At 43.5% G+C, this 25,544-nt stretch overlaps 2 protein-coding genes across 2 annotated transcripts in view; one reads left to right on the plus strand and one right to left on the minus strand.

Annotated features, from left to right (window-relative positions):
* Nucleotides 1-25,544, minus strand: part of MRPL30 (mitochondrial ribosomal protein L30) — an 89,038-nt gene that overhangs the window by 12,497 nt on the left and 50,997 nt on the right. Inside the window, exons 7-12 of the transcript XR_009566074.2 lie at nucleotides 23,972-24,051; nucleotides 21,080-21,195; nucleotides 11,171-11,314; nucleotides 6,011-8,294; nucleotides 4,538-4,832; nucleotides 3,231-3,548 (exon numbers count right to left, since the gene is read on the minus strand). The gene's annotated coding sequence lies outside the window, so the exon portion shown is untranslated. The remainder of the gene's footprint in view (nucleotides 1-3,230; nucleotides 3,549-4,537; nucleotides 4,833-6,010; nucleotides 8,295-11,170; nucleotides 11,315-21,079; nucleotides 21,196-23,971; nucleotides 24,052-25,544) is intronic.
* Nucleotides 15,784-20,358, plus strand: LYG2 (lysozyme g2). Its single transcript, XM_060309860.1, is given in 7 exon segments — nucleotides 15,784-15,880; nucleotides 16,524-16,661; nucleotides 17,659-17,712; nucleotides 17,715-17,858; nucleotides 18,740-18,874; nucleotides 20,242-20,296; nucleotides 20,298-20,358. Coding segments are annotated over 7 exon segments (684 nt in total).

Consider the following 25,544-nt stretch of genomic DNA (forward strand, 5'->3'; position numbering starts at 1 on the left):
ATTCCTGGAAATCTCTGCCTTTTCTCCAAAATAATTGGAATAATCTTCTCACTCATTAGCCTATGAAATTACCCAGCCCATAAAAACTAACCACACCATATTTTGGGGTCTCTCGTCTTCTGAGATGGCCCACACTCCGTGGAGTGTGTTTCTCCCAGGGCTGCTCTCACTTTCTGAGATGACCCCCATGCCCTGTGACCACTCTCACCTTTTGAGATGGACCACATTCTGTCTATGGAATGTGTACCTCTCTAAATAAATCTAATTATAACCTATCACTTTGCCTCTCACTGAATTCTTTCTGTGATGAGACATGAAGAACCTGAGCTTCATTAAGTCCTGAGACCAGGTGTGTGATCTCTAAAAGACAGTGGGATGGTGAAAAACTGAAAGCATTTCCACTAAGCTCAGGAACAAGACAAGGATGTCCACTCTCACCACTCTTATTCAACATAGTTTTGGAAGTCCTAGACAGCAATCAGAGAAGAAAAAGAAATAAAAGGAATACAAATTGGAAAAGAAGAAATAAAACTGTCACTGTTTGCAGATGACATGATACTATACATAGAAAATCCTAAAGATACCACCAGAAAACTACTAGAACTAATCAATGAATTTGATAAGGTTGCAGGATACAAAATTAATGCACAGAAATCTCTGACATTCCTACACACTAATGACGAAAAATCTGAAAGAGAAATTAAGGAAACAATTCCATTTATCATCACAACAAAAAGAATAAAATATCTGAGAATAAACCTACCTAAGGAGGTGAAAGACTTATACTCAGAAAACTATAAGACACTGATGAAAGAAATCAAAGATGACATAAACAGATGGAGAAATATACCATGTCCTTGGACTGGAAAAATTAATACCATGAAAATGACTATACTACCCAAAGCAATCTACAGATTCAATGCAATCCCTATCAAACTACCAATGGCATTCTTCACGGAACTGTAAAAAAATTTTTACAATTTGTATGGAAACACAAAAGACCCCAAATAGCCAAAGCAATCTTGAGAAAGAAAAACGGAACTGGAGGAATTGGGCTCCCTGACTTCAAACTATACTACAAATCTACAGTAATCAAGAAAGTATGGTACTGACACAAAAACAGAAATATAAATCAATGGTACAGGATAGAAAGCCCAGAGATAAACCCATGCACATATGGTCACCTAATTTATGACAAAGGAGGCAAGAACATACAATGGAGAAAAGACAGCCTCTTCAATAAGTGGTGCTGGGAAAACTGGACAATGTAAAAGATTGAAATTAGAACACTCCCTAACACCATACACAAAAATAAATTCCAAATGGATTAAAGACCTAAATTTAAGACCAGACACTACAAAACTCTTAGAGGAAAACATAGGAAAAACACTCTTTGACATAAACCACAGCAAGATCTTTTTTGACCCACCTCCTTGAATAATGGAAATGAAAACAAAAATAAACAAGTGGGACCTAATTAAACTTCAGAGCTTTTGCACAGCAAAAGAAACCATAGACAAGATGAAAAGACAGCCCTCGGAATGGGAGAAAATATTTGCAAATGAAACAACAGACAAAGGATTAATCTCCAAAATATACAAACAGATCATGCAGCTCAGTATCAAAAAAACAAACAATTCAATTAAAAAATGGATGGAAAACGTAAATAGACATTTCAATAAAGAAGATATACAGATGGCCAAGAGGCACATGAAAAGATGCTCAACATCACTAATTATAAGAGAAATGCAAGTCAAGACTACAATGAGGTTTCACCTCACACTGGTCAGAATGGCCATTATCAAAAAATCTAGAAACAATAAATGCTGGAAAGGGTGTGGTGAAAAGGGAACCCTCCTGCACTGTTGGTGGGAATGTAAATTGATATAACCAGTATGGAGAACAGTATGGAGGTTCCTTAAAAAACTACAAATAGAACGACCATATGACCCAGCAATCCCACTACTGGGCATATACCCTGAGAAAACCATAATTCAAAAAGAGACATGTACCACAATGTTCTTTGCAGCACTGTTTACAATAGCCAGGACATAGAACCAACCTAAATGTCCATCAACAGATGAATGGATAAAGAAGATGTGGCACATATATACAATGGAATATTACTCAGCCATAAAAAGAAATGAAATTGAGTTATTTGTAGTGAGGTGGATGGACCTAGAGACTGTCATCCAGAGTGAAGTAAGTCAGAACAAGAAAAACAAATACCGTATGCTAACACATATATATGGAATCTAAAAAGAAAAGAAAAAGGTTCTGATGAACCTAGTGTCAGGGCAGGAGTAAAGATGTAGACATAGAGAATGGACTTGAGGACATGGGGGTGGGGGGAAGCTGGGGCGAAATGAGAGTAGCATGGACATATATACACTACCGAATGTAAAATAGTTAGCTAGTGGGAAGCAGCAGCATCGCACAGGGAGATCAGCTCAGTGCTTTGTGATGACCTAGAGGGGTGGGATGGGGAGGGTGGGAGTGAGGCTCAAGAGGGAGGGGATGTGGGGATATAGGTATGTATATGGCTGATTCACTTTGTGGTACAACAGAAACTAACACAGTATTGTGAAGCAATTATACTCCAATAAAGATCTATTAAAAATATAATAATAACAATAAAAGCACCATCTATACACCTAAAAAGAAAAGAAAAAAAAAAAAGACAGTGGGTTTGAGTTCCAATCTGAGTTGTGCGGTTTCAGTTTCAGGAGAGTCACTTTTAAACTTTGCAGCATTTTCTTAACCCCAGGTCTCTCTGACATCTAAGTTTACCTCTTCCTCTCCTTCCCTGAACCACAATCTCCTACGTCCAATTTCCCCCAACTCAGCTAAGCTGTCCCCTTCTTTGGGGCACTTAATTAAGACTGATAGAGTCAGGCCACCGGAGAGTGATTCCTCAGTTGGAGCTGCCCTCAAGGATATTGACCACTATACTGACAAATTATTTAATTCTAGGGGTTGTACGCTATAAAAGTAATTAACATCCCACTCTATCAACACTTTACAGAGTGTCATTCTAGAACAACTATCATCATTTCAAGCAAAAACTTGTTTTGGAAATGACTGTCTCACCATATATGAAGCACTATATCAGAGTCTCTGCCCTCAGGAACCGTTAAATCATAACATTTGGTTGGGAATAGCAGCCAGCCACACATGTGCACACGGTACAGATGCAGGGTGGACATCAGGTGATTGTGTAAAGTGCTTACCTTCTGTGCTAGGGGCTTGTGGAACCTGCTCATGACCATCATGACCTTGAACTCCTGGGCTGCTTCCTTCTTGTCTCCCCACCGTCTGTCTTCCAAGACCCACTTTCAAGGCTGAATCCAGTGAAGGGATCCTCACTAAGGACAATATGACTGAGAAGACCTCAGGAATACACCTTTGGAGATTTCCATTTCCCTGGCACAATGGCAATGGACTGGGAGGCACTGGTTACGAGTCCACGTGTGAACCAGTTGGGTAAAGTCCTGCAATCACCAGGGCAGCCTCACGCAGCTTCTGTATTCGGATAGGGTAGGGGGTCCCTGGAGGAAAAGAACCAGATTTCACTTTTCTTTTTTTGACATAAGAGAAACCATTCTGGCCCAAGTCATTTTGTGATCTAAGCCTGGCTGCAGTGCTTGCCCTTGAACAAGTCATGAAGCCAAGGAGGACCCTGTGGGGCTCCTGGGCACGGAACCCTTTCAAACAGCTGCTAATCAGGGAAGGGAAGGGATGCAGAGACAAGGGAGGAGCAGCCAGGAGACAACAGTGCAGCCTTGCGGCAGGTCCTGGTTCTGTCTCAAGGGATACGCATAACAGTATCTTTGGGCTCTTCTGCGTAACTAAAACCCCCCCAAAATGGAAAGTGCTAACTACTTGATGAAGCATTCTTCAGAGAAGATCAGGAGACCAACTGAGGCCAGATTAAAGAAACCACAGAAGCTCAACAGGAGAAGCTCAACCACAGAAGCTCACCTGAGACCAGATTAAAGGAATACAGGCCCTGCACACACCCTGATCCTTGTCAGCAATCCTGCCCTTGCACCATTGCTGTAAAACTCCTCACCAAACCCTCCTGGGTTGGGACACACAGTTTCAAGGGCAAGAGCCGGTTCTGTCCCCGTTTGCCTGGCAAAGCAATAAAGCTACTGGCATAGCCTTTGAGGATGAGACATAAACTGGTTAGAACCATCTAGGTCCAAGATGGCGGAAGATTTGACTTCCAGTAGACCTTGCGCCTCATTATACACTCATTGCAATATCGATACATTAGCTAAACGACACACCCACAGGTGCCAGGACAGTTCCAAGGCCCGACCATAAAAGGCCACAAAGTGGGCGGTGGCCCAATTCCTGGAAATCCCCACCCCTTCCTTCAAATAGTTGGAATAACCCTCCCACTCATTAGCCTATGAAGTTACCCAGCCCATAAAAACTAACCACCCCATATTTCGGGGCCATTCTCGCCCTTTGAGACAGACCGCATTCTGTCTATGGAATGTGTATCTCTTTAAATAAATCCACTTCTTACCTATCACTTTGCCTCTTGCTGAATTCCTTCTGGGATGAGACATAAAGAACCTGAGCTTCACTAAATCCTGAGACCAGGTGTGTGGTCTCAATTAAACGACAGTGGATTCTGGATTCGAGTCCCAGCCTGTGGGTTCAAGTCCCAATCTGAGTTTTGGTGGGTTTGAGTCCCATCTGAGTTGTGCAGTTTCAGCTTCACCATCAGTCCTTTGCAGCTCTCCCATGTTGCATCTCCCCATTTTTCACATTTTTAGCTTACTCCTTTGTTTATATGGAGCACATCCTCCAGCAGCTTCCTGAGAAAAGTGAGTGGGAGGTTAATTTTTTGAGGCTTTTCGTGTCGAAAGTACCTTTTTTTCTACTCTCACATGAATTGGTGATTTGGCCTGGCAAAAAATTCTAGTCTGGAAATAGTTTTCTTTCAGAATTTTGAAGGCATTTATCCCTTGGTCTTCTGGCTTCTAGGAGTACTCTTGAGAAGCCTGAGGTCATTTTGATTTTAATCCTTTGTATATGATATATCCCCCGTTCCCTCTAGAGTTTATAGAATCTTCTCTTTGTCACATGTTTGACATTTCACAATGATGTGCTTTGGTGAGATTCTGGTTTTGATATATGGAATATTAGCCATAAAAAAGAATGAAACCTTGCCATTTGTGACAACATGGATGGACCTACAAGGTATTATAAGAATATTAGCCATAAAAAAGAATGAAACCTTGCCATTTGTGACAACATGGATGGACCTACAAGGTATTATAAGGGAAATAAGTCAGACAGAGAAAGACAAATACTGTATTATTTTGCTTATATGTGGAATCTAAAACAAAACAAAACAAATGAAAAAACATAACAAAACAAGAGTTATAGAAACAGAGAACAAACATGTGTTTGCCAGAGGTGGAAGGGGTAGGAGGTGGAAAGAAATAGATGAGGGAGATTAAGAGGTACAACTTCCAGCTGCAAAATAAACGAGTCGCAGGTATGAAGTGTACGGTGTGGGGAATACAGTCAATAACGATGTAATGTCTTTGTATGGTGACACAGCATAACTAGATTTATTTTGGTGATCAGTATGAAATGTATAGAAATATCAAATCACTATATTGTGTAATAAGAACTAACATAGTGTTAGTTCAATTAGGTCAATTATACTTCAAAAACAAACAAGTAAACAAACCCATAGAAAAAGAAACCAGCTTTCCAGATTTGTGGTTACCAGAGGTGGAGGTAGGGGGTGGGTTGGGGAGGGGGAACTGGATGAGGATAATCAGAAGGTCCAAACTTCCAGGTATAAGGTAAATAAATACTAGGGATATAAGGTACAGCATGAGAAACGTAATTAACACTGCCACATGTTATATATGAAAGTTACCGAGAGTAAATTCTAAGAGTTCTTATCACAAGAAAAAAATTTTTTTCTATTTCTTTAATTCTGTACCTATATGAGATGAAGGATGTTCATTAAACTTACCGTGAGAATCACTTCATGACGTATGTAAACAAATCATTATTCTGTACACCTTAAACTTATACAGTGCTGTATGTCCACTAGATCTCAATAAAACTGGAAGAAAAAACAAACAAACGAACAACAACAACAAGAACTCAGTCCCATTCCCAGGTGATTCTAATGTGTAGCCAAGGCTGAGAATTATTGCCTCACAGATTCTCCAGAATTACCTGAACGAAATAGGATGCTGATAGGTGGTTTTGTGTAGCCATCTGAAGACTCTTAAAGTCTCCTCGCTTTTCAGGGCTATTTAAAACCCAGATTCCTGGGACTTCCCTGGTGGTCCAGGGGTTAAGACCCTGTGCTCCCAATGCAAGCGGCACAGGTTCCATCCCGCAGGCCGCGCATGGTGCAGTCAAAACAAAAACAAAAAAAAACAAAACCCAGATTCCTCATTGAGGTGTGCACCACTTCTGGCTTAGCTGGGCAGATGGAGCTGAGTCCCCTTTGACTTGCTGAGTGGGCCTATCCAGCCAGGGTGAATCTATCCCGCTTCCCCCTCTGTCAGCCTCCCCTGCAGCCTTCTCTACCCGCTTTCCCATGCTGCCTTAGAGCAACCTCATGGGGACTTTTTTCTTTTTCAGATATTGAAGCAGTGCCCAATCAAAGCAACTCCACTTCTCTTATGTTTGACTTCCCTATGTGACCTGAATCTGTTTTTCTAGCACAGACCAAATAGACATTTTATACGTCCAATAACTTATTTATATTTCTTGTGATGGGGAAATTAAAAAGGGGAATACTTAAGACCCTGAGTAAAAGCTCTTTGAGAAGACAATATGAACCAGAGCCCTCAAATTTTTTGCTCCAGAGTGTGAGATAGTAAACGAGCAAAACTCCCAGTATCCCCATGTTATCAGGTCACGTGGAGTAGAATGAACCCGGCCTGAACACACGGGGCACTAACAAAACATCTCATCACGTGGGTGCTGCAAAGAGCCAGGCTGTTCCTCCATGAGTTCCCACCCTCCCAGAAAACAGTGGAGGCTGCTGGAATCGATAAAAGGAACTTGGTTAATGGCTTCACCTCAGGCATCTGACAGCATAATCATGCACTCTTTTGTGTTGTTTCTCCCTACAGCCTAGAAGCTCTGAATAACTCAAAAGAAGGATTTGTTCTTATTTCTGGGGAAAAAAGAAAAAAACCAGGACATATGTACAGGCACATAAAGGAATTACTTTATGTTGGAAACACAAATGAAACTTTAGAGAATAAAGCTAGATGGGGGACTTCCCTGGTGGTCCAGTGGTTAGGATTCTGCGCTTTCACGGCCACGGCCTGGGTTCAATTCCTGGTCGGGAAACTGAGATCCAGCGAGCCGTGCAGCGCGGCCCAACAAACAAAATCTAGGTGGGACTGGGTTGTGACTTTCTGCGATCTTGAAAGCAGGTAGCGTTTTATTCGCTCCTCGTGGTCCCAGGGGAGCCAAGAACCAGTTCACCGGAGCAGAGTCACTGGTCACAGCTGGCCGGCTGCTGAGGCACAGATCAGGCCGGACACGCTGGGGAGCTGCCAAGAGGACTGGGATCCTCCCATGTCCCTGCTCCCCACCCAGTGCACGCGTGTCCCCGACACTGCATCCTCCTTCCGGCTTGCGCTGCCCACGCTGTGAACGGTGCTTTCTCAGCATCTCTATGTATAGCCTCACTGGCGGTGACCAGGTGCTTTTTATTTGACAGGGATCTCAATGTAAATTTTCGTTAACATGTAAACAGAGGTAGAATGAGACAGACGTTTAAAAGGGGGATATCTTACAAAGCAAGAACAATGTCAGACCTGTTATTTATTCTGTGTCCAGGTCTTAATTTCTTTTTTTATTTTATTTTATTTTTTTTTATTTATTTTTTTGCAGTACGTGGGCCTCTCACTGCTGTGGCCTCTCCCGTTGCGGAACACAGGCTCCGGACGCACAGGCCCAGCGGCCACGGCTCACGGGCCCAGCTGCTCCACGGCATGCAGGATCCTCCCGGACCGGGGCACGAACCCGTGTCCCCCGCATCGGCAGGCGGACCCTCAACCACTGCGCCGCCAGGGAAGCCCCGGGTCTTAATTTCTAAAGGTGACTGAGTGATGACAGAGAGAGGTCAGTGCCATCGTAAGAAAAATTGAATGGTACTTACCGTTCCCCTAGAAACAAGAGGCAGGCCCCGCAACTCAGGGCCACGGGAGAAACGCCAGGTTTTGGTCGGGAGGCCGAAGACAAGAGCGAAGGGAGGGCCTGAGTCAAAGCCTCCAAGGGGGTTTCTGTGGGAAAGGCAGCAAGGAAGGGCAGAGGAAACAGTGTAGGATTGGCTAGTTTGCATAATTTCTGTGGGCTTTGGTCTTTAGACGTGGTCTCTAGTTGCCTGGAATCTGGCCTTGGGATGATTTAGGGCCGGGGAAAGATTGGCTCCACGTGCGTGAATTAGGTAAAGGTGGTGGTTAAGGAATAAGGGCTTGGATTGGTTGCTGTGTGTGTGAAAGGCATGCTCCCCGCTGAGCCATTTTCTTTCTCAAAGAACTGCTAGCCCTGGGAGGAGCAGTTTTTCTCTGGCCAGCAAGCTTTTTAAGACGTCAAAACGTCATAAAATACAGAAAATAGAAAACATGATTAATACACTATTCAAAACAGCCCACTGCAGACCAGCAGCATCCCCAGCATCACTGGGGAGCTTGTTGGAAATACAGATGAAGAGTGACCAGTGCACAATAAGCATGCAATGAGGGTTTGTGAATGAATAAGCCTGTAGAGGTGGTTCTCAAAGTGTAGTCCTTTGACCTACAGCATCACAATCCCCTCCCTTATTTAAATGCAATTTCTGGGTCCTCAGTCCTGGCCTATTAAATCGGAAATTCCAGGGATGGGAGCCAAGCAATTGCATTAGAGAAATGTATCGATTGATGGATTAGGTAATATTCATGAACTTCACAATTCAAGATACGAGAGGGTATATTATGAAAATTTTCTTCCCATTCCTGTCCTCTAGCCACTCAACTCCTCTATCCAGAAGCAACTAATTTTACCAGTTCTTGTCTATTTTCTCAGAGATATGTTATACATATGAATAAATATTCATACAATATTCTCATGCTTTAACAATTCCCCCACAGCCAGAGGCACACTATACACACCTTAATGTAAATTATTTCTATTCAAATATAATTTACATAAAATGCTTACATACACTTTAAAGAATAATAAAATGCACACCCATCCACTTATCTCTCAGGTAAAGAACTAGAACCTCACTGCTGCTAGGGGAATCCCCAAGGAGCTTCTCCTCCATTACCGCCAGGAGGATCGTGGACTGAATTTTTGTATTAACCACTCTTCTGCTTTGCTTTTTACTTTTACAAACCATGTGTGTATCCCTAGATGATACATCATGGAGTTGGGCCTGCCTTTGAACTTTATATCAATGAAGTCATTTTGTATCCATCATTCAGTAAGTTGTTCCTTTTACTCAATATTGCTTTTGAGAAACAAACAGCTTGATGCCTATGGCTGTAATGTATTTATTTTCACTGCTGTCTGGGATTCCATTTTGTATGTATGTGACACAGTTTACTTATTAATTCCACTGATGATGGACATTTGGATTGTCCAGACTTTGCTACTATGAGCAATGCTGTTACGGCCATTGTTGTACAGGCCTCCTGTTCCACGTGTCAAGTTTCTGGAGCTATGCTGTCCAGTACAGTAGCCACTAGCCATATGTGGTTGCTAGGCACCTAAAATACAGCAAGTCCAAGTGCTGCAAGTCTAAGACTACTCACTGAAGACTTGGTATGAAAAAAATTCTAAATACTTCATTAATAATGTTTTTATGTCTATTACATGTTGAAATGATTAAAAAAATTTGGATATATTGGGCTGAATTAAAATGTTATTAAAATTAATTTCAGCTGATTCTTTTTACTTTTTAAATGAGCTACTAGACAATTTAAAATTACATATATGGCTTGCATTTATTTCTACAGGACAGTGCTGATCAATAGGGTATTTATCTTGTTGTAAAATTGCTGGATTTAATACTGGGTGATGCCAAAGTGTTTTGTAAAGTAATTCTAACCATTGCACTTTCACTGGTGATGTATGAATCCTCCTCTTGCCACATACTCCAGCATTGTCAGGATTTAAATGTTTTGCCGATCTGGTGTGTGTGAAACGTTATTACATTGTGGTTTGCGTACGCATTCCCCTGATCACTAAAGGTGTGGAACATTTTGTCATGTTCATTTATGGTTTTTCTTCTCAGCTCTTTTTCATTTTTTACTTCAGTGCATCTCTTTTTCTTTTTGATTGATAGAAATTATTTTGGGTGCTAATCCTTAATCATTTCTGTGTCATGCAATTATCTTTTTTTGTTTCTAACATTTTTTTCACTCTTTTTGATGTAAACTTCTGATTTTTTTTTTTCTGGCTGCGCCACGCGGCTTACAAAATCTCAGTTCCCCGAACAGGGATTGAACCCAGGCCACGGTAGCGAAAGTGCCGAAGACTAACCCTAGACCACCAGGGAACTCCCTAAACTTTTGATTTTGAAGCAATCTCAAATTTACAGAAAAGTGGCAATCTCAAATGTACAGATACTGCAAATAACTCATTTTTCCCTAAACCATTTGAAAGTTGCCAACATGATGTTTCATTATTTTTGAATATTGTAGTGTGAGGTTTTTATAAACAAGGACATTCTCCTACACAGCCACAATACAACCATCAACATGGTTATCAAGGAAACGCTGTCTGGCAGCATTTTGTCCAGTTTTTCCTTGTAATCTGAGGGTGAGATAGGCTGTAGTGGGCTTATGTCATCTGAGTAAGAACGAAAAGCCCTGAGAGCTTTTTAAAATTACATTTCGTTGTTGCTGCAGTTTACAAATGCAATTAACATATATTTTTTCATTAACATCAGATGCATAAAATAGATAAATCATAAACCTTAGTCTGTGAAACACATCATTAGTCCATTTGTGGCCTTCCTCTATTATTTGTTTATTTTTAAAATACAATGAACACTTGTGAACCCACACCAAACTCAAATATCCCCAATAACTGACAGCTACCTGTGTGTTCTCCTATTCCATCCTCTGCTTTCCTCCCAACAATTACCCTGTACGCCTCAGGGTGTACTCCTTACCTTAGAGGTGTATGCTTTTTGCCTCTTTTAAAAATCATCAACTTGTCCTCTCCGGACCTTCTTTTACCTTCTTCATATCTTCATGTATCTTCTCTATTTCTACTGCTTTCAGTAGCCCTTCCACATCTTTTGTGATTCATAAGGCTGTAGAAGAAAAGTTTATTTTTCTGTTCTTAGTGCTTTTGGATGATTTCCAAGAGGAAAAGGGAACTGATGACTTCATGGAGTCATGTTCAAACTAGAAGCTGCATTTTTGAAAATCTCCTTAAGTGATTCTGATGTCAGTTGAAAATGAGAGCCAATTTTGTGAAGATGATCCAGAGAAAGGTCATGTATATTGAGTCAGAAGCAGGGTGGAAGGGGAGCGGGTGGATAGCTCCACTTTGAGGTCAGTACAAGAGCAGAGCTCAAGGGAGCCTAGAGCTGACCTGACCTGGCATATAGCACAGCTTGAAATACCCAAAAACGTCTTCTCCACAGATTCAAAAATATCCTGTGTTAGGCTACTCCTTTGCCTTAGGGCATCAAAGCCTATGTTAATAGTCATCATTTAGAACTGTGCTGTCCAACATGGTAGCCACTGGCCCCATGTGGCTATCGAGCAGTGTGGCTAGTTTGACGTGAGCTGTGTTGTGATTCTAAAATACATAGACTTAGTATTAAAAGAAGGTGGTAAAATATCTCAACTTTTATACTGGTTACGTATTGAAATAATATTTTAGATGTATTGGGCTAAATAAAATATACTACAAAAATTAATCTCACCTTTTTCTTTTTACTTTTTCAATGTGGCTAATAGAAAATTTTAAATCAAAGTTGTAGCTCATGTTATATTTCTGTTGGACAGCACTGGTCTAGAAAGCCTCTGAACACAGAACTCCAAACAGGTACAATTTCCAGTGGGACTGGGAGTGAGTATATCAGAGACGGTGGACAGGTAGTGAGCAGTGCCAAAATTAAAGTGGGCCTAGGTGACCCTGAAGGGGTGGTTTGTTCAGCCAGGTGGTAAGTGAGGGCATTAAAGCCTGGCTGTTGGAGATGACAAAACATGTACATCACTGAATCCTGGAATTTCATGATTAAACAACGCTTTCAGGTTCATCTGGTCCCGTAAATGATGGGAAGGAAATCCCTGGACTCAGCATCTGAATGTTTGGGTTCTAGTCTCACCTCCACCATTTACTAGCTGGGAGGTCTTGGACAAATCATTTAATCTCTTTTCTTGTATGTATAATGGGGGAGATAAAATCTGCTTGACCTTTCTTGGAGGGTTATTTCAGGTTTTTTAACTTATTCAAAAGCCCACTTAAAATTCGGAAGCACTGTACAAATATAAGATATTAAAAAGACATTGCCTACATCACAATCCTGGCTCAGTCCAGCTCAGCAAGAGTTGTTGATAATTTTCAAAGTGGACAGTTACTTTCTAGATAATTTGGCATTGAACATATCAGCGCCTTTGTGCTTATATCTCTACAGAGAAGCAATTCCTTTCTTCAGTTTTCATATGACTAACAAAAGACTTGGACCCAGACTGCAGTGTAATAACGATTCCTATTTTTAAAAATGAGAAAAAAGGGGCTTCCCTGGTGGCGCAGTGGTTGGGAGTCCGCCTGCCGATGCGTGGGGTGCGGGTTTGTGCCCTGGTCCGGGAGGATCCCACGTGCCGTGGGGCTGCTGGGCCCGTGAGCCATGGCTGCTGAGCCTGCGCGTCTGGCAGCGCGAGAGGCCACAGCGGTGGGGAGGACCGCATACCGCAAAAAAAAAACCCAAAAAACGAGAAAAAAAACAACCAACCTCAATTGGGAAAATGAGACTTTTCTCACCCAATTTAGAAGTCTGATAATAGGAAATTTTGGTGGAGATGCTCCACTCATCATCCCCTGCTCTAGAGGGTAAATGTGGTGTAGCTGCTTTGAAGAGCAGCTTTATAAGATCTGGTGCCAGCTGTGGAATACTACGCAGCCATAAAAAAGAATGAAATAAAGCCATTTGCAGCAACATGGATGGACCTAGAGATGATCATACTAAGTGAAGTAAGTCAGAAAGTGAAAGATTCACTTATATGTGGAGTCTAAAATGTGACACAGGGAATTCCCTGGTGGTCCAGGGGTTAGGACTCTGTGCTTTCACTGCCGAAGGTGGGGGTCCAATCCCTGCTTGGGGAACTAAGATGCTGCAAGCTGCCAAAATAAGTAAGTAAGTAAATAAATAAATAAAATATGACACAAATGAACTTACCTATGAAACAGGAACAGACTCACAGACATAGAGAACAGACTGTTGGTTGTCAAGGGGGGAAGGTGCTGGGGGAGGGACGGTTGGGGTGAGCAGATGTAAGCTTTTATATATATGATGGATAAACAACAAGGTCCTACTGTAGAGCACAGGGAACTATATTCAATATCCTGTGGTAAACCATAATGGAAAAGAATATATATATATGTATAACTGAATCACTTTGCTGTACAGCAGAAATTAACACATTGTAAATCAACTATACTTCAATAAAATAAAATTTTTAAAAAAGAGCTAGGCTTTAGAGTGCAACCAATCTGGGTTCAGACCTAGGCTGTACTCCTTACTACTATTCTACCAGGCCTACTGTGCAAGCTCAATGCATGTTAGCTACCATTGTTATCAATAGAGAAGATATAAAGTGACAAAAAGCCACTGTGGATTCAGTTGATTCATATTCATCTGTATTTAAAAATTACAACAGCATCTACCTGAATGACTGGTAAATATCTATGACTGGAGTTATTTATTCAGGCCACAGACAATGTTTTGTGTGCAAATTAATTGATTTGAACCTGTTACAGTAATCACTCTGCTGGGTCATGGGTCCATGGTGCTAGTACCTCTGATGTTGTAGAAGAGCATGGATTTTGGAATCTCACAGTCCAGGGTCAAATCCCAGCTTTGCCATGTCCTACCTGTGCCATCTTTGACAAGTTGCTTAACTTCTCTGAGTCGCAGTGTCCTCATCTCTAAAATAAATGATAATACCTCCCTCACAAGGTTGTTGGGAAGATCAAGTGATACAATGTCCACAGCAACCTAATGGACGATGGGTGTCAAATAAATGTTCATTTGTAGTCTCACAACTTGGGCAAAGCTTCATAATCCACATCACTTTGAAAACCATTACTTAAATTGCAGAGGACAGGGACTTCCCTGGTGGCACAGGGGTAAAGAATCCGCCTGCCAATTCAGGGGACACGGGTTTGAGCCCTGGTCCAGGAAGATCCCACATGCTGCGGAGCAACTAAGCCCGTGCGACACAACTACTGAGCCTGCGCTCTAGGACTCGTAAGCCACAACTACTGAGCCCGCGTGCCACAACTACTGAAGCCCGCGCGCCTAAAGCCCATGCTCTGCAACAAGAGAAGCCACTGCAATGATAAGCCCGCACACTGCAACCAAGAGTAGCCCCCGCTCGCCGCAACAAGAGAAAGCCCGCACGCAGCAGCGAAGACCCAACGCAGCCATAAATAAATAAATATATTAAATAAATAAATAAATTGCAGAGATCCTGGACATTAAGACCTTCATACCTGGAAGGACTTGTAGCCCCACTATCTGAAAACAGGGAGAAGAATAAAGTAAGCTCCACATTCAACAGTCCTTTCTATGTTTTATTATTTCTTTTATTCTCTAGGAGCATCTAAGGACAGCTTCAGCCTCTACCTAGTATCTTTCACCTAACTTAATTCTTGGTCTACTTCTCCTCCCTTTCTTGAACTTTCTCCTTACCCTTAGCCTGGAAGCCCCACATAAGCCCCTGCACTGGGAGGGCCATGAGCACTGTGTCAGCGTGCTGTTGCCACTGTCACTGGTGGAAGCCCAGGTGTTCCTGAGGGCTACCCTGGAGCAGCTGGACCCATGCCAAACCCCTTCTTACAGAGCGGCACTGACCGTGGCGTTGATGGTGGTGGTGGAACAGGTCCTGATAGTCGAAGCAGGATCATCAGTGGCTCAGGACATACCCACCCTTCTTCCCTGGAATGCAAGGCTGGAGCCCACTTAAAAGGGCAGGCTGTTCTGCAAACAGGAAGGCAGTCCGTGCAGAAGTGAGTGCAGTGGGGGAGAGCAGAGATCAGCTTCTGGAGGGCATGTTCTCCTAGAAGGTGTGGTTTACCCATTGCCAGGGAGCTGGGAAAGTCACTTGACTCCGGGCCTCTGTCTTCCCTGTCTCCTGCTCAGTCTCCCTCACATCTCTGTTCACTTGGTGGATGAGTGGAAGGACGTGTACAGTCATGGAAATTTCTCACACTGCTGGTAGGACCCGTGTCAGATTCCCTCCTCCCCTCTGGGAAATGCGCTTTGCCTATTTCGAAAATATCTCTTCCGTTTCCTGTTTCTGGAGCTGCACAATGTGCTCCATCTCTTTCTTTAGACAGAAGTTTGAAGACAGTCCATCCTTGAAGAAATTTTCCTCCTTGGCCAAATCCTTTTTTACCATTTCCTCAGGAAGTCTGGGAAACTGGCACCCATGTTCCCAGTCCCTGGCTTCGCACTGACCTCCCAAGAGCAGGCAGACACTCTTGGATCTGCTTGTCAGAGGCAGAAGTGGAGCAAGGAGCCAAGGTCACCCATTGAGATCACGTGACATGTTGCTATGGGAATCATGTGAGAGTGGAATGAAGAACAAAGAACAGAAGGCGCAGCATTGCAGGCAAACAACCAATCCAGGAACGGCAGCTGCTAGTATTTCCTGTTTATTTATCTTTTTTAGACTAAGTATCTGTTTCTTGTTCTCAAATTTAGAAGCTGTTTGCCTAGCACAATTTTAGATACCCAGAAACAGTCCACCAAATATATGCCTCCAGTACACCTTGGGGGTTCATTAGATTAATTAATAGTGGTTAACATATGCTTTGAAATCCTTTTATTAAAAGGGCCACCTAAATCCCAAGTACCATTATAATCAGGCCTAATGAGGTCAGTGGTTTAAAGAGGGTTTTAAGGCATATATAAAGCTCCTCCCAGATCAGGGGTACAGCATGAAGGTGAGAAGAGGCAGGTGAGTCTGCATGCTGGCATTTAAAAGCTCCTCCACAGCGGGAGAGCCACACTGAAGGCAGCAGATTGAAGCCAGGTGCTCAGAGATCTGCTAATGGATTCTCAAACTTAAACCTATGTTTTAGGGATAAGGCCACCACTTTGTAAAATCCTGACAGGTTGCTGCTGAGTTCGGAATACCTTCTGGTGAGCCATCCTGGGGGTCTTGGGGAGGGGCTTGGGGAGGATTAAGCCTATGGCTTTGCCGTTGGTTGAGTGATGTTCATGAGAGCAACTCCGAGCAGTATTTCCTCGCAGGCTTCACGTGAATGATGCTTGTGCCCCGCAGGCACTTCTAGGGGCTCACGCTCCTTCACCCTTTCAATGAACCCTCGCCTGCGCTCCCGCCTGTACCGTGGCTGCTATGGTACCATCATGACCATGGAGACCTCTGCTGCTACCTGTGATATCACCAGGGTGATTGCCGGCAGGGAGTGTGAAGCCAGGCAAGCATTTGGCTAGCCCCCTTTCATCATTTTCAGATTCTTTCTTAGGAAGGAGCTCAATTCTGAGAAGTTCATTATTATAGTAGTAATATCAACATTAAAACTGAGGGAAAAACAGAATCCTGACTCCCCTATCAAGCTGCTGCTTTTCACTTTCCCTTCATCCTTTCCAAACCTGGTCGAGAGGTGTTTATTTCTACATATTGAAATGATTGCTTAATTAAAATATCAAATTCTGGCTTTGTTTGTTCGTTTGTTGTTGTGTCGACTTCAGGTTACAGCGTGAGCATTTTAAGCAACGCTCTCTGTACGTCCTCTCTTGTGTAATTCTGTTCCGAAGTCTTCTTCATGTTGTCTCAGTATTAGCATATCAGAGCTGGAAGCAACTACAAGGTCAAGCTAATCCTACCTTCCCAATTGACAGATCAGACAACTGAGGCTCAGCAAGGAAGAGAGACTTCCCAAGGGCCCAGGGCTAGGTAGTGTCAGACCAAACTCAAACATAGGTTGGCTGATTTCTAGTCCAAGACTTTTCCCAATGCACCAGATGTGGCAGAAAAGAGAACAAGAAAGAAAGCAGAAGAGGTATCCATCTGGGGCTGAGGACCTTTCTGGGTTTATGCAATCAGAGACCAAAAAATGTCCTAAGGGGCTTCCCTGGTGGCGCAGTGGTTGTGAGACCGCCTGCCGATGCAGGGAACACGGGTTCGTGCCCCGGTCCGGGAGGATCCCACATGCCGCGGAGCGGCTAGGCCTGTGAGCCGTGGCCGCTGAGCTTGCGCGTCCGGAGCCTCTCCTCCGCAACGGGAGAGGCCACGACAGTGAGAGGCCCGCGTACCGCAAAAAAAAAAAAAAAAAAGTCCTAAAATGGTTGTCCCAAGCCTGTGGGCCACAGTCAGACCTGTGGCTAACTTATTAAACTTTGAAAAAGGGGTCTCTTCTGGAGTGGAGGAAACAGTTTATTTTCTATTGGTGTAGGCATCTGTGGTTTTGAAATGTTTGCTGAGATGGATTTGAAGGTCTTCAAGTCTTACAAATTCTAATCAAAGAAGTCAGGCTGAGGCACTGCATGGACCCTGCTCTCACTGCAGTCATCATTTCCAGAGAAAGCCATGGCGGAACCATCCGGCAAGACAGCTGGGACAACAAAGGACTTAAATTTGGCTTGACGCAGGTACTCAGCTAGAAACTTTCAATCGGCCCCACTTCCTCCTTCCTCACAGAAGCTAACCCAAACTGGAAATCTATCTGCATTTATCCTAGGCTTCAAAACACGGGTACCTGCGTAATTTCCACTGGGATTTCTGTAACATGTCAAGATATACCAGTTATTGGATATCTTTTTTTTTAAGTATCTTATGAGTTTTGTAATGACATTTGTAATTAATATTATGCAATGTACTTAAATTGAAAAAATCTTATAAAGGGTACTATTACAGGTATCCCTTTGAGGTTCATGAAATAGTAAATTTCATCTGTGTAGATCAAAACATTATAATGAAACCCTACTTGAACCAACTTGTCCTTTAGGCAAATTGGAGGAAAGGGACCCAAATTATCAGGATATTTGCTTCCAGGTTTTCCCCTATTCTATTCTATTCTATTCCATGCCACACGGCTTGAGGGATCTTAGTTCCCCCACTAGGGATTGAACCCAGGCCCCGGCAGTGAAAGCACTGAGTCCCAACCACTGGACCGCCAGGGAACTCCCCCAGGCTTTATTTTAAATTGTCTGAGAAACCGAGACTTCTAGCCTTCCAATTATTTTTGACTGCAAATATCTAGACGTTGGGTGCTCATTATTTGTTTTGAAACAACTTTTTTATTTTTTTTGAGTGCTTAACTAAAACTATGCTACATCCACTTCTCCCAAATCTTACCGTATTTCTCTGATTCTCTTTTCTGTGAAAGGACTTGTAGAATTGATTCCGTGGGAATAAAGAAAAGGGATAAGGCCAGTGCCTATGACCTTGAACATAAGGAGGAGAAATCAGGACAGCAGAAAAATGTGTTACTCCATCCAGATGTTGACATTCTTATCTGAATTTTCTAGCTTGATAAAAAAAAATCCATCAACCTGTTGGTACCTGGGACAGCAAAGAACACCTTTTGCAGGCTGTTGGGATTCTCACAGACAGAATTAAGGCAAACCAGAAAAAATTCCCCACGTGGAGTGTGGCTCAATACCTCAAAGGTAGGCCAGTGCTTTGTTTAGAAGAGCAGTGAGTGAGAGCCCGGAAGGCCGGGTGTACCTTGGGCCTCCCTGGGCCTGTGCCCGTAGGGTCAGCAGTGGGCCTGGGAGGACCCCTAGTGTTCTCTGAAGCACTGAGTTCCTTGGAGTGTTCTTCATGCCCAATTTCCATTCCCCTTCTGCCAGATGTTGGGGGTTCTTGTTACATCTCATTGGTTATTGAGCCATTGAGTGATACCTTGAGAGTTAGTGTGATTGTTTAAAAGAATGTTTGCCTTCCTCTGATGGGTTTTTTTTCCCTGGTGCAAGAAGATTTTACCCACTTTCTGAATTTTTTGAACAAATTTTCACTCTCTGAGCATCCTCAGTGACACCAGGGCTTTAGGTACCATGATGTGTCCAGGTGGAAATCCCTGCTAGGCTGATCACAGACCCCCTCAGGTTCAGCATCTCCCAGACTGAACTAACTCACTAGCCTCTCACTACAAACTTGCTTTTTCTTCTGTATTTTCTGCCTCTGTGAAAGGCACTATAACATACCCAGTCATCCCAGCCAGAAAAAAACATATTTTTTTCTTAGGTTCTCTGGTTCCTTCTCCCTTCACATCCAGCCATACCACTTCTTAGTAAGTCTGCCTCCTATAGGCCCATGGTATGTATATACCTCTCTCCTTTTATGGCCTTAATTTCAAATAAACAGTTTTACATTTTATGGCCTTAATTTCAAATAAACAGTTTCTATTTTCTATTTCAAGGTCCTTGAAGGCAGGGATCAGGACCAGGGGTCTTTATCTCTAGACATCCGAGCAGAGCACAATTATGGTAAACACATGAGTAACTACTGAAGATTAACCTTCTAGGGGATAATATACATATGCTCAAACATGCATATCGCACACATACACCTACAAAGGAATGAGTATGTCTCGAGCATCATTGTGCAGTGTGCGCTCAGTGTGGCACACATCCTGGTCATAGTAGGTGCTTAAAACATTTTATTGAATGAATGAATGAGTGAATGAATGAGTGAGTTCTTGAATGACTGAGAGAATGTTACAAGCAGTTTTAGACTGAAGATTTACTGGGGATCTAGTTTCGCCAGGCCTGCACTAAATAAGAAGCAAATCTGACTTCTGCAGCAAGAAAAACAAAAGTCTTCAGAAAAAGAGAGAGAGAAGGAAAGCAATCTGGAAGTTTTTCAGTGATTCTTGAGGAAATGGATCCTTTCAGGAGGAGAGGAAGCGGGGGAAAGAGGATCTGGGACTGTCTGCTTTGGAAGATTTCCCTGGAGGGCTGACATCCCGGGAATGCTCATATCTTATTTCTGCTGAAAGTTAATCTTTCAATCTGAACCTCTGGTTTCATCTCAGGTGGTCTCTCAGCCTTCAAGTCAGGAACTGAAGCCACTGCCACCCCCGCGGACATAGACTGACGTCATCAGTGATACTATAGCTCGAGCTAAATTCTATAAGAGACACGGCTTCTAGGCAAAGCTCTGTGGGTGGGCCAGGTTGGCAGGTGCTCAGATAGCCCCTCTTCGAGGGTTTGATATGGTTGTGTTGTACCCAACACTGGCAAAGGAATGGTCGCACTTACGACAGAAAATTCATTTCTCACTTTTCTTCATGCAAATAAGCATAAAAAAAGGAAAATCTACCCAGTTCACATTACGGTTCCCATGAAATATGCATAAACATATGCATAATTATTGTGCAGTAAATGTAAATGTCATAGTAAGTGACATATTCTTAAGAATAAGTCCACATATTGCAGCAAGGCCTCATTTTAGCCCATGATTTCTTTTCTTTACTTTTTTTTTTTTTTTCTTGGTTATACCACATGGCATGCGGGATCTTAGTTCCCCAACCAGGGATCAAACCCATACCCCCCTGCAGTGGAAGCGTGGAGTCTTAACCACTGGACTTCCAGGGAAGTCCTAGCCCATGATTTCAATGCCCACCTACTCCCTGTCTTACCAGAATTGCTAACAAGAAGAGAGCCTGACCTGAGCCTTTGTCCTTTTCCTAGTATCTGCTCAAGCTACTAGGGCTTTGCTTGTGAGGAATGCCTGACTCCCAAGCCGGTCAACCTGGGAGGCCATGGAGAAACCAGGCTGGAATTCTAGCTCCCTGGGTACCTGAGAGCCAACTGTGGTGAAGCTGATCTTCCTCAAGGGACGTACACCGTGTCCCTCAGGCCCACACCTACCTCTTGTGTCTTCTTCCTCTTGTTTGCTGAAGATCCAGGGACTGGCTTCTTTTCTTCCCTTTTCAGTAGTTGCTGCCACACAGTCTTTCAAGAGGTCCATTCTCCACCAAACATGGCTGAAGATAAGCATATAGGAGCCAATTTTGTTATTGTTCTTTAGGTGTAAGTAAAATGAACCAGTTCTGGAAATTTTAAGCAGTAAAAGGAAATTACCGAAAGGCTATCAAAAGGCTCCCAGAGCCAGTGAAAGGCTCAAGGACAAGAAGAGTAACCAGGCAGCTCTGGGGTCTGGGTAGCAGGAAGCAGTTGACCATACTTTATAGCATCCCTACTGCACGAATGAATCAGCACTCTCACTGCGTAAATGAACTCCAACGACCTTTTCTCCCATCCTTTCATCATTCTGCTTCACTTCTATAGTTCCGGGAGAGACTGATGGACTCACCTTGGATCATATACACGCCTACAGGCTGGCTGCTCTGCTTTTTGGTCTTGCCCAGACCACCCACAATGGAGAAGAGACATTCTTCCAGAAGGAAACCTGATGCAGTTTGTGGCTTTACTTCCATACTCAGAAGAAAACACAAATAATATATTGGAATGTAAAGCTCTCAAAGTCTCTGCCGATATGGCCCCTGCTGGGCCTTTAGCTCCCTTCGGAGATGTTCAATAAATGTTTCTACACATCACTTCTTTTTCTGAGGAGGAATCAAAACCTACCTCTGAGCCCCCTTGGAGAAAGCCAAGTAAACCCTTCTCTGCTCAATGACCTCTCAAGCCTACCTGCGGATTTCACCCAGGCAGAACTGGGACCCCTGTGTTTCACTGGGCAGAGCCTATGGTCAGCTGGTGAGGCAGCCCTGCAGCATGTAGACCAGCATCTTTTATGACTGGTTGAGGACCATGCTGTACCAGTTAAATACTTTGATTATTATCTCTGCATGTGGGCAATCCAGGACATTCTTTAGATGTTCACTTTGCTCAAGAATGATTTCTTCTGTGGGAGAAATCACAGCATGTACTCCATCTAATTGCCAACTCCTTCAATGTCACTACTAAAGCAAAAAAGTACACCCAGGTGAGATAATTTCCAAATAATTTGAAAAACAAGAAATAGTATGATGACTCATACTCTGAATCTATTCCCCCAGTATTCTTTTTATGACTGAGATACCAGATGTTCTAGAGGAGAGTCAATATTTAAGGTGTCTTAGTTTGGTTCCCGTAGAAGCAGACCCTGAAACAACTTCAGGTGCAGGTGGTTTATTTGAGAGGTTCAGGGAATGCTGATATGAAGTGGCTGGGGGATACAGGGAAGGGAAGAAAGCCAATAAAATGTGTGTCGTCAAGCCGGCTACCACAGTGGGCACTGGAGCTCAATCCTCCAAGCAAACACTGAGGGATTGTGCAAAACACACTGCAGAATTATTATACACAAGGGCCAAGAAGCTGGGGTATTTATACATCAACTTCTAAGAGCCATTGACTGGGGTATCTGCCTGTTGGGAGGAGAGCAGCTTAATTCTTTGCTCCTCTGGTCTTCCATGCAAATAGGTGGCACACTTTTCAGAACTTCCAAGGGAATGAGACCGTTGACACCAAGATGCAGATCCTGGCAGATGGAAGTCAGCTGAGCATCCTGAAATGTCTAGGGATGTAGGAAGGCCCCTGCTTGGGTGTGGGGTGCAGAGCATCTCTTTTCTCCACTCTTCAAAACATTTCTCTTCCCTCCCTCTAGCCTAATACCCCTTAATAACTTGACGCTTTTAAAAACAAATACCTGGAACAGAGGCTGACCTCAGTCAAAGGAACACAAAGGAAGGCCTGGCCAATGAGGGAGAGAAAACACAAAAAACAAAACACAAAATAAAGTCTTAAAGGAATTATCATGCCACATGGACATTCCTGCTGATTGGGTTCACTCAGTAGGTTTCTCAAAAAAGCTATGCTGTTTACTTTTAGTAAGATGAAAAGTTAAAACTTGGATGAAGCTTTGAAAATGTGAAGGGCAGAAAGGGATGGGAGAGGGCGTGGTTTCTGATTGTGGCTTTGAGCTTGAAGCACCTGCCTGACCCCCAGGCTCTGGCGTCCTGAGATGAGCTGCACACAGGGAGCGAGCGGAGTCTGGGTATGGACGGTTTGCTGCTCATTTCTGTTCCACCTGCTTGTCTTTCTTTGCTGGTTGTCTGGGGGTGTATGCCTACTTGACTGACAAGCTCTAATTTAAGAGCAGCAAAGAGTAGCAACCCCACTCCAGGGCTTGGCTTTGCCAAATCCATTCTGAATGTAGGTAAAATAGCTTTTCTCATTTTTAAAGAATGAAGTAAGTCGCTGTAGGCTGTTCGCTGTAATTTGAAACCGGCCAAACTATATGGAGGGTTCTAGGAGCCACGACTGTGAGCATGTCGTCTCACCTGTTGGATCACACCAAGTCGACGCCATGAAAAGCTACGGGTTTGGCTTCTCTTCGTGGCTCTACATGGCTCCATTCCTAACCACATCCTCTTCTATCCTGCCTAAATTTCTCTCCAACCATGTCCTTCACTCCGTCTCTCACACCCTGGTCCTTTCTTCTGCAGGATCTAGGCTCCCCCACCTGTTCCCCAGGTCGTCTGCCCCTTCTGAATTCTTGGGTCTCCACCAACCTCTCCATTGCTAAGGCTCTGCCATGGGCTTGGCGTCCCCTCCCGCTGCCTCCATTTCCCAGCCTTCTGTCACTACTTCCTGTCTCTTTCCCGCACTGCATTCTAAAATGAAGACAAAGATGTTTTACAAAGTGAACTCTTAGTTAAGTTATCGTTATTATGTGTTATTTCCAACTTAAGGAATTGGAGCCAGAGAATCTGGATTAGCATTTTCACAAGTAAAGAACAAAAATTCCTTATCACTTACATCTTTGAGGATTGTTTGAAGTTCTCTCTAAAGAGAAGAGTCCCCTGCTCGGGTGTCCTTTGAGCTTTGTGTCCACAGATCTAAAATAAAAATGATCAGATAGAACAATGTGTTTCAATATGTGTCCTTATACTTTATGAAAGTTATAAAAGCATAATAATTAGGTTAAATTTGATGATGTACACACATTTTTACTTTGATTTTCTTGCAAGAATATAATGAACTGATCTTGGGGTTGTCCTGGATTCTAGAATGTTTTGTCAGAGAGTATCTTAGGGGAAGAAGATACAACTTACAAGCAATACAGTTCTGAAGGTATTATTGTGGGGTTTATGGGTGAAGAAAACACAGCTTTCCTCACAGCTGCTCAACACCATGGTGCTTACAAAGACTTTCCCCTAGGTGCAGTGCATGGGTTGTTTTAGGTTTTTTTTTTTTTTTTTTTTGTGGTACGCGGGCCTCTCACTGTTGTGGCCTCTCCCGTTGCGGAGCACAGGCTCCGGACGCGCAGGCTCAGCGGCCATGGCTCACGGGCCCAGCCACTTCGCGGCATGTGGGATCTTCCCGGACTGGGGCACGAACCCGTGTCCCCTGCATCGGCAGGCGGACTCTCAACCGCTGTGCCACCAGGGAAGCCCGGTTGTTTTAGTTTTTATCTATCTGTCTATGCTTTTATTTACAGAGTAGTGCTAAGAGGTAGGGTCTGTTCTCATTTCGTCTCATTCTCAGCATACTTTGAAGACAGGTGAGGATCATGAGGCTGTGGAGTCTGTGGATGGTTCTGGGTCTTGGGGTCTTCTTGGGGGATCTGGGGAGAGTGTCCACTCTGGAGATCTCAGAACGTCTTGACTGTCATCACCAGCAAAGACCTTTGAAAGGTCCTGAGGTCCAGTACCCACAGTGAGAGCAGAGTTGGAGGGGGAAGTTGTGAGAGCCACAGGTATCTTCAGAGTATGGAAGATGCATTCTGAGAGGAGAGAAGCCTTCTGCTCAAAGAAAAGCCAAAGAGCTGAAGGTTCACCCGGGACTGCGTGCTCTGTGGGAGGTGGCTCAGCACGGGGGTGGGGGTGTGGTCAGAAGGACATGAATTAGACCAGAGTATGGAGTACATCCATTAGGGAATAAGATTAATTTACCAACATTGATCAATATTCAATGAGTGAATGCGCCTGCATACCTTTACTGATATGACCCCTTTGCACGCAAAGCTGCTGTTGAAACAACAGGAGAGACCGATAGAGGACCTCCTTAATGGCAAAGTACATTCAATTATTAAAACTCACGATGATGAAGAAAACTGAGCCATAGCTGCTGTAGGTACGATATGGACCATTTCGCTTAGACGTTCTTTGTTCTGTGTGCAGCTTCTTCCTTTTTCTGGGCCTGGCCTCAAAGTCTTGGCCTGTTCCCTTCCGGTGCAATGTGGGGGCCTGGAGCTGGGTCCAGAAACCTCCATGTGACCACTTTGCCGGAATTCCCAGTAGGCAAGTTCGGCCCTGAGGAGAGCAACTCTGCCCCGGCCAACACACACTCTCATTTCTCTGCCTAATTTTCAGCTGGTGTTTGAGAAGGA

This window comes from Globicephala melas, chromosome 12, assembly GCF_963455315.2.
Source record: "Globicephala melas chromosome 12, mGloMel1.2, whole genome shotgun sequence".
In the NCBI taxonomy this organism is placed as follows: domain Eukaryota; kingdom Metazoa; phylum Chordata; class Mammalia; order Artiodactyla; family Delphinidae; genus Globicephala; species Globicephala melas.